Below are 9915 nucleotides of genomic sequence, written 5' to 3'. Positions count from 1 at the left end.
TGGAAACGATGTAGGGGTGGGTGAAATACCAGTGCACATGCCTTATGTGACACACTTATGTGTCAAAATGGCCATCATTGCGAGTATACACAGGTGTTTATGTCTTAAGTGAATATAAACAGTTGAGAAAGATGCAAACACATGTGTATCAGTATATTAGATCCATGCATTCAGTCTTAAAGTGCTTCATTAATGTCAATCAAACCACAAAAGAGAGAACATCTTGCTGCTCTTTACACCACTGAATAAAAAGAATTGATTTAATTGATGCTTTTTATCTCACAATTTTTCTCTGAATTGTGAGATATAAAGTCGCAATTCTGAGAAATAAAGTCAGAATTGTGTGATATAAACTCTATTCTGAGAAATACAGTCAGAATTGTGTGATATGAACTCTATTCTGAGAAATAAAGTAAGAATTGTGTGATATGAACTCTATTCTGAGAAATACCATCAGAATTGCAAGATAAAAACTTATAATTCTGAGAAATAAAGTCAGATTTGTGAGATACAAACTCGCAATTGTAAGCAATTGTAAGAATTGATTTCCTCAGAATTGGACTAAACTATATCTTATATATGTTTGATGCTGAGATCAAACATCAATAAAAACCTTTAATCTCAGTTTTTTGGGGGGGTTTTCACAAAATAAGAATTAAGATTTTTCAAATCAGCTTTAATGCTCTTATAAAAACAACACAGTCAAATGTCAAAAATGACAAAAAGGAGTATTCAAAATGTATAATTTAACTTAAAATCTGCAAAAAAACAAATAAAAAGTGGAAAAATAGAGATTAGACATAAAATAATGTGTTCCGAATCATTCATACTTGTGATAAAGGCTGAGCATTGAACAGATAGTTGTAAAATTGTCATTAAAAGCAAAAATGCTACAAAATGCATCACATTTTGTGAGAAAAGGTGTGACCTGCTCCATCAAAACAGACAGTATTTCTGGACTCAGCAGCTCGAACAGAGTAAGAAACGAGAGGTACCTGGTGTAGTCCATGATGGTGTTGAGTCTGTGAGCGAAACGATGTAGGGGTGGGTGAAATACCAGTGCACATGCCTTATGTGTCAAAATGGCCATCATTGCGAGTATACACAGGTGTTTATGTCTTAAGTGAATATAAACAGTTGAGAAAGATGCAAACACATGTGTATCAGTATATTAGATCCATGCATTCAGTCTTAAAGTGCTTCATTAATGTCAATCAAACCACAAAAGAGAGAACATCTCTTGCTGCTCTTTACACCACTGAATAAAAAGAATGAACATTTAATTGCTGCTTTTTCTCACAATTCTGACTTTTTCTCTGAATTGTGAGATATAAAGTCGCAATTCCGAGAAATAAAGTCAGATTTGCGACATTCAAGGAGTATTCAAAATGTATCATTTAACTTAAAATCTGCAAAAAGTGGAAAAAAGTAGAGATTAGGCATAAGATACTGTTCAGAATCATTCATACATGTTGCAGATCTGAGAAATAAACTCTTTATTCTGAGAAAAACATCAAAATTGTATGATATAAACACAATTCAGAGAAATAAAGTCAGAATTGTAAAATATAAACGTATAATTCTGAGAAATAAAGTCAGAATTACAAGATATAAATGTATAATTCTGAGAAATAAAGTCAGAATTGTGATATGAAATATATCTTCCAAAACATGTTTAACTCTAAAACTGCATGAAAATGAAAGCCATTAATCTAAACAAGTTGTGCTCCAAATTTGAGGTTGATATCACAAAAAAAGGTTTCTACTAGACGACATTTGCTTCCTATTCGTTTCCAATAACGTCATTTTTGACCGCAAAGTGTTATTATTCAAAACCATTTAACCTTTATGAATCATGATCAAAGTCTTTTTTATGTTCACACAGCAAGCGCCAAAACCTTTACCAAGTTTTGTTCCATTCTGATGAAGTAATAAAATTTTTTTTTTTTTAAAAACTACTTTTTTTTCTGTCAGAAACGACCACACAAAATAAGAGTATTTTACTGAGAGTATAGAGTGATGTAATGCACACAGGCATATTGCTGTGTTATTTCTAACGGCACCTGAGGTTTTCTCCTCCTTCGGAGCACTCCAGCTCGAGCTTGGACGGCTGGTTGCTGACAAACTTCTTCAGATGAGAGAGTTCCAGCACTTTCCACACGTCTTCCTCGCTGTATTTCTCAAAGGGATCGAGGTTCATCCGCAGAGTCCCGGAGAACAGGACGGGCTCCTACAATCAGTCACACAAGACACTGTGAGATGTGAAACATGCGCATTCAAAATAAACTTATATTCAGAGAAAAACAGCATTTATTTATCTTCAACATGAATTCATGTGAATGGCAAAACTCAACAATAATTAGAGTTGAGTATAATTATTGTTAAAATTAATATTTATTAAATAATAAATTAATTAAATAACATAAGCAGCACCATTTCCTGCTATTGATTGCAAATTAATAAAAAACTAAATAAAATATAACAACATATATTTGATTAAAAAAATATATATTTAACTTTATTGAACTCAATATTTAACTAATGCTGTTTTGTTTATGAATTTATAGCTGTCACAGTAAATAATAAGCTATTTATTAAGTAATATATAAAATGTTATAATAAATTATCAATTAAAATTAAATCTTATAAGACAGTTTCCTGCTATTAATGCAAATTAATTAAAAGTAAAATGTAACAACATTAATATATATTTGATTTTAAAAAATCAATATTTAACTTTATTAAACTCAATATTTAACTAATGCTGTATTGTTTATGAAATTATAGATGTCACAGTTAAATAAGTTACTTATTGAATGACATAAAATTCTAATTTTAATAAATTATAAATAAAAAAAGTATTAATTTAATATAATTTAAATTAATTAAATTATATAAGCAGCATAATGTTCAGCTATTAATGCAAATGAATAAAAAGGAAAATATAACAACATTAATATATATATATTTTATATATATATATATATTTAAAATGTGTAAATATTGTAATAAACTTTTCTCCTCCTTCGGAGCACTCCAGCTCGAGCTTGGACGGCTGGTTGCTGACAAACTTCTTCAGATGAGAGAGTTCCAGCACTTTCCACACGTCTTCCTCGCTGTATTTCTCAAAGGGATCGAGGTTCATCCGCAGAGTCCCGGAGAACAGGACGGGCTCCTACAATCAGTCACACAAGACACTGTGAGATGTGAAACATGCGCATTCAAAATAAACTTATATTCAGAGAAAAACAGCATTTATTTATCTTCAACATGAATTCATGTGAATGGCAAAACTCAACAATAATTAGAGTTGAGTATAATTATTGTTAAAATTAATATTTATTAAATAATAAATTAATTAAATAACATAAGCAGCACCATTTCCTGCTATTGATTGCAAATTAATAAAAAACTAAATAAAATATAACAACATATATTTGATTAAAAAAATATATATTTAACTTTATTGAACTCAATATTTAACTAATGCTGTTTTGTTTATGAATTTATAGCTGTCACAGTAAATAATAAGCTATTTATTAAGTAATATATAAAATGTTATAATAAATTATCAATTAAAATTAAATCTTATAAGACAGTTTCCTGCTATTAATGCAAATTAATTAAAAGTAAAATGTAACAACATTAATATATATTTGATTTTAAAAAATCAATATTTAACTTTATTAAACTCAATATTTAACTAATGCTGTATTGTTTATGAAATTATAGATGTCACAGTTAAATAAGTTACTTATTGAATGACATAAAATTCTAATTTTAATAAATTATAAATAAAAAAAGTATTAATTTAATATAATTTAAATTAATTAAATTATATAAGCAGCATAATGTTCAGCTATTAATGCAAATGAATAAAAAGGAAAATATAACAACATTAATATATATATATTTTATATATATATATATATTTAAAATGTGTAAATATTGTAATAAACACCAACAGCAAAAAACATTTTTGAATAAAAGTTCAAAACACACTGCAGCATTTTAGTAAGTGTTAAAAGGTGAAATGAGGTTAAGAACAGGTTTTACTAGAGAAAACAAACACCGGGGAAAAAGTTCAATGTTAATAATCTGGACGCCATTAGTTTATAACAAGCTAATTAGCAGCGTTTAGTGAGCCTGAAGGTGCTTTGGCATCAAAATCACTATCAACTGCTTTATGGCTCTGAATGGGGAAATGAGCTTTTTCTGCTGACCCATCACGAGCGCAACACTAATACAGCAGTAAACGCCATTCCCAAGCTGGGCTTAAATTAAAACAGATGCTTTACCGCCAACCAAGCTGAAGAAAACCCAAAAGCCCGACCTGAGGGATGATGGTGAGTTTGGAGCGCAGGTCGTGAAGGCCGATCTCAGAGATCTTCACCTCGTCGATCACGATCTCTCCATCCGCCGCCTCCAGCAGACGGAACAGACACAGAGTCATTGAGGACTTCCCAGCGCCGGTTCGTCCAACGATACCGATCTGCAGAGCCATACACCACCGCTCAAATCATCATACAGAAACCATCGCTGAATGTGATATATAGTATGTGTGACCCTGGAGCACAAAACCAGTCATAAGGGTCAATTTTTCGAAATTGAGATGCATGCATCATCTGAAAGCTGAATAAATAAGCTTTCCATTGATGTGTGGTTTGTTAGGATCGGACAATATTTGGCTGAGATACAACTATTTGAAAATCTGGAATCTGAGGGTGCAAAAAAAATCTAAATATTGAGAAAATCATCTTTAAAGTTGTTCAAATGAAGTTCTTAGCAATGCATATTACTAATCAAACATTAAGTTTTGATATATTTACGGTAGGAGATTTACTAAATATCTTCATGGAACATGATCTTTACTTAATATCCTAATGATTTTTGGCATAAAAGAGAAATGTATAATTGTGACCCATACAATGTATTGTTGGCTATTGCTACAAATATCCCCCAGCGACTTAACACTGCTTTTGTGCTGCAGGGACACATATACTGTTTCAGTTTATTTATTTATCCGTACTAATCAAACATTAAGTTTTGATATATTTACGGTAGGACATTTACAAAATATCTTCATGGAACATGATCTTTACTTAATATCCTAATGATTTTTGGCATAAAAGAGAAATGTATAATTGTGACCCATACAATGTATTGTTGGCTATTGCTACAAATATCCCCCAGCGACTCAACACTGCTTTTGTGCTGCAGGGACACATATACTGTTTCAGTTTATTTATTTATCCCTGTAGGGAAAGCACATTTGCAGCATACGCTCAAACAGACACTAAACAACTCACATTTGGCAAAACAATAGTTTAATACTGATAAATCGAATTTAAAATAACCAGTCTAGCTGACCATTAGTTACCACTAGAGGAAGAAGAATTTAAAGGGTTAGTTCACCCAAAAATTTAAATTTACCCATGATTCACTCACCCTCAAACCATCCTAGGTGTATATGACTTTCAGACGAATACAATCGGAGTTATATTTAAAAGCGTCCTGGCTCTTCCAAGCTTTATAATGGCAGTCAATGGGTGTTATTTTTCAAAACTCCAAAAGAAGTCCAATAAAGAGCATCCATCCATCATAAAAAGTGCCTTGCATGGCTCCGGGGGTGAAGAAAGGCCTCCTGAAGCCAATCAACGCGTTTTTGTAAGAAACACATCCATATTTAAAACTTTATAAAGCGTAATCTCTAGCTTCCGCTAACAGTCGTACGCGCGTATGATGTAAGGCGTAGCGTAAGGTCCGGTGAGATATGCTAGTCTCGCGAGAACTGACGTTTGTCAACAGGAGCAAAGGAAGCAAAGTTTCTTTACTTTAGCAAAGGAAAACCAGTCTCCTCTTGGCTTATATCCAAATCCTCCCACACTTTTCTTTCCAAATCTACTTTTTGCACTTCTAATTCGTGACCAGTGTTTTGTTTTGCTCTCTCCTCTGCGCTTCCGCATTCGTCACTTCTCACCGGAGCTTACGCTACGTCCTACGTCATCCGCCGGAATGAACGCGTGGACGACTGTTAGCGGAAGCTAGAGATTACAGTTTATAAAGTTTTAAATATGGATATTTTTCTTACACAAACACATTGATTTGCTTCAGGAGGCCTTTATTCATCCCCCGGAGCTGTGTGGAGCACTTTTTATGATGGATGGATGCGCTTTATTTGACTTCTTTTGGAACACCCAAAAGACCCATTCACTGCCATTATAAAGCTTGGAAGAGCCAGGACATTTTTAATATAGCTCCAATAGGATTCGTCTGAAAGAAGAAAGCCATATACACCTAGGATGACTTGAGTGAGTAAATCATGAGCAAATTTTCATGTTTGGGTGAACTATCCCTTTAATAATTGAATTGCTTGGGGAATAAAAGATCATTTCAACCTGTTTTTAGAGCATCTGGGAACACAATATCGTCGGCCAGATGGTAACAATTCAAAAGTATAAGATAAAGGATGCCTCTTATCATTCACAATGAGGTTAGCCTTATCAACAGCCTTTCTTTATATATACTCTCTATGCTCTGTAACTTTATCCCTAATCATTTACTTGCTGGTTAATGAGCTCCTCTGAGCCTCGGAAGCATCACCATACCAACAAATCACAAAAAATGTCAAAATGCTTTCAATAAAAGCCCCATAAAATATCAAAAGCATTCTGCTATGGACATTAAAAGAATGCATTCTCTGTTGAAGCTTCTTGCTTACTTTATCAATCCATGCATCCTACCTAAGTTTATTGTCCAGCATGATACCGAGGTATTTATAATTTGTTACTAATTGCTCCCCATTAATTAATGTAGGATGGGTTACATTTTGCTCTCTCTCTCTCTAAAATCACTAACCATCTCCTTAGTTTTGGAGATATTTAAGAGGAGATTTGAATTTCCACACCAATTTAAAAAGAAATCCAAAACAAAAAATCAAGTACTCAATTATAAAAAAAGTCAATTAACTGGCAAAATACTGGAAGCGGCGCATTCCACGGACGAGAATCCATGAAACGCATTATTAGACCGTTTTCAAAGGCTGCACGAAATATTACAACCATTTAAAAATCATAATAAAGCATATTGTGAATTCAATTAAATAAATATATGCGCTGTGGGCTTCATTTCTATGCATGTAGGTTCACAGTAAATGCTGCTCCACACAAACAGTCATCATTTACATGCGCGGTCGGAGCGTCTCAAACGCCATCTCTGCGTACTGCTATGAGTCTGAGCTGATAGTTATGGGTTAGGGTTAGGGTTATGATTATATTGTTTTATTACATTACATTTATTACATGTATTTTAACCATTTTGTTCACTAAAACCATATGAGTACTTGCTTTTGAACCAATTATTATTGCCTCATTGCTATTATATATGTATTTTAAGTCATTTTAAAGTCTATTGTTTGATTAGGACTATTTTTATTGCAACAAAAAAAAAAGTATCAGATTACTCGATTAATCGTCAGAATAATCGACCGATTACTCGATTACCTAAATAATCGTTAGTGACAGCCTTCTTTATGTGCATCAAGCGGTTAAATGTAACATCATTGCGTATGTGCAGCATTAAAGAAGGCCGAATAATGCGCTTTCCCCGAAAGCAAAACATGCTACGCAACTTTGTTTTGCCCACCAGTATTTACATGCATTCAAACAGCCATTCAGCTTTCTGTATTTACACCGTGTGATAAAAAACACAACAGGTCATTGCGACTTTTTTTATCTCACAATTCTGAGAAAAACACATGCAATTTGCAAGAAACACGTGCAATTCTGAGAAAAAAGTCCTAATTAAGATACATTCAGAATTCAGACTTTGTTCCCCTCATAATTGCGAGTTTATATCTCACAATGCAGACTTTTCTTCTCAGAATTACAAAAAAAGTCAGAATTGTGACATTAAAAAAGTGACAATGCACCATTGTGCCTTTTTACTGTATACTGAATGAAGCAACAGTCTTGGCAAAAGTCTATTTAACTGGACTTGATTTTAGTCTGTTTGCCTATTTAGGATTTATTATTTCTTATTTAAAAAAAATTCTAAAAAAAAAAAAAAAAAAAATGCTATTAAAAAATATTTCTGAAATGCATTATTAATTTGTTGCACAGCCATACAGAATATTGATACCTGTAACAGAGTTAGTTTCAGCTGAGAAGAGCATTTCTGCGCTTTAATTGCACGTGTGATCAGAAACGAATGCAGGTCAGTGAGAGCAGCGCTGTAATGATGCTCCTCACCTTCTCTCCTCCTTTGACCTCCAGCGAGATGTTCCTCAGCACCAGGTCCAGTCCCTCGCGGTACCTCACGCTGTAGTCTATGAACTCCACGTTCCCCTTCGGAGGCCAGTCTGGAGGAGGCTGTTTGTCCTTCACTATCCATGGAGCCTATAGACGATTTGAACGTTTTACATGTCAGTCGAGTTAACTCTCGCTGTCTGCGTGCAGAATAAGTGAACCAGTGGTTATAATGCTGATAATCAACAGTCTTTGCTTGCAAAAAAAAGAGATAAAATCAGTTGTTTAATCCTAAGAAATTGATTATATATTCTAGTATATGAATGATACTGCATGTGTACCTCAGTCACTGTCTCTGAATACTCCTTCACTCTCTCCACTGCTACGATGTTGCTCTCGAGGTCAGAGGTCATCCTCACCATCCAGTTCAGGGACATAGTGACCTATTCAGCACAAAAAACAAGCGTGAACACAGAATACTGGCACTTGTTTTGATTATATTTGCATAATCTCATAATCTAGTTTTCTAATACATGTGCATTGTACCTTGTGAACATTGTTGGCTCTGTGACGAATTGCTTATGTTCCTCTATTATAAGTCCCTTTGCTTAAATGCATACTCTACCAGTCAAAAGTGTGTAATAATTAAGAATTTTTAATGTTTCTGAAATAAGTCTCTTCTGCTCACCCAGGCTGCATTTGCTTGATCAAAAATACTGTAAAAACAGTGAAATATTATTACAATGTAAAATAACTGTTCAAATGTAATTTATTGCTGTGATCAAAGCTCTGCTTCATGTTTGTGGAAACCATGACACACTAGCATTCGAAAGTTTGGGGTAAGTAGGATTAAAAATAATAATCATAGTAATACTTTTAATCATCAAGGATGCATTAAATTATGTAAAGACAGTAAAGAAGTGACAGTAAAGACATTTATAATGTTACAAAAGATTTCTATTTCAAATAAATGCTGTTCTTTTGAACTTTCTGTTCATCTGTGAATCCTGAAAAATAAAATGCATCACGGTTTCCACAGAAATATTGTGCAGCACGACTGTTTTCAACACTGATAATAATCAGAAATGTTTCTCGAGCAGCAGATCAGCATATTATACTGATTTCTGAAGATCATGTGACACTGAAGACTGGAGGAATGATGCTGAAAATACAGCTGCGCATCACAGAAATACATTACAGTTTAACAGAGATTCACACAGAAAACAGCTGTTTTACATTCTAATAATTGGTGCTGTAGTCAAGAACAAGACCAAACCAGCACTCCTGAAATTCATCTGAAAGATCCACATTTACTGCCTGAAAAATATCTCATATTTCATCATTTATGATGTTAACAAATAAATCAGACAAACCAGACAACAGCAATTTAGTGACATCCCTGCAGCTGTGGTCTTGAAATAAAATCCCGAGTCATTTTAGTCTGGGACCGAGATAAGACCAAGACCTTCAAAAAATGGACTCGGTTACTACAACACTGGCAATAATATTTCAGAATTTTACTGCATTTGATCAAATAAATGTAGCCTTGGTGAGCAGAAGAGACGTATTTCAGAAGCATCGGTAGTGTAAAGCGTAGGCAGTGTTTCGGCCGTAGGCGCGGATCACGCTAGTGCCTGTGATGGTCTCCGAAAAATGAGAATATATAGGA

The 9915-nt window shown here is 33.7% G+C and overlaps 1 protein-coding gene across 1 annotated transcript; it reads right to left on the bottom strand.

Moving 5' to 3' along the window:
- Window positions 1-2196: 2196 nt before the first annotated feature.
- LOC107562663 (canalicular multispecific organic anion transporter 2-like) lies at window positions 2197-8957 on the bottom strand. Its single transcript, XM_016247346.1, has 5 exons — window positions 8588-8957; window positions 8250-8396; window positions 4334-4492; window positions 3015-3175; window positions 2197-2230 (listed from the first exon to the last, which is right to left on the bottom strand). The coding sequence occupies exons 1-5, from the start codon at window positions 8681-8683 to the stop codon at window positions 2197-2199; spliced, it is 597 nt and encodes a 198-aa protein (XP_016102832.1). The 5' UTR covers window positions 8684-8957.
- Between the last annotated feature and the right edge of the window lie 958 nt (window positions 8958-9915).

The sequence above is a fragment of the Sinocyclocheilus grahami genome, unplaced genomic scaffold, assembly GCF_001515645.1.
Source record: "Sinocyclocheilus grahami isolate Dianchi unplaced genomic scaffold, SAMN03320097.WGS_v1.1 scaffold832.1, whole genome shotgun sequence".
NCBI lineage: Eukaryota > Metazoa > Chordata > Actinopteri > Cypriniformes > Cyprinidae > Sinocyclocheilus > Sinocyclocheilus grahami.
Note: the sequence above shows the minus strand (reverse complement) of the source record. Positions and strands in the feature narration are given on the sequence as shown.

What these genes read in the sequence shown, in the direction of transcription:
- LOC107562663 (XM_016247346.1), bottom strand. Translation starts at nt 8,683, where the DNA reads ATGTCCCTGAACTGGATGGTGAGGATGACCTCTGACCTCGAGAGCAAC. An exon ending in AACTCACCATCATCCCTCAG is followed by an intron (nt 3,176 to 4,333) that starts GTCGGGCTTTTG and finishes GACTGATTGTAG; the next exon opens with GAGCCCGTCCTGTTCTCCGG. An exon ending in TGCTCCGAAGGAGGAGAAAA is followed by an intron (nt 2,231 to 3,014) that starts GTTTATTACAAT and finishes GACTGATTGTAG; the next exon opens with GAGCCCGTCCTGTTCTCCGG.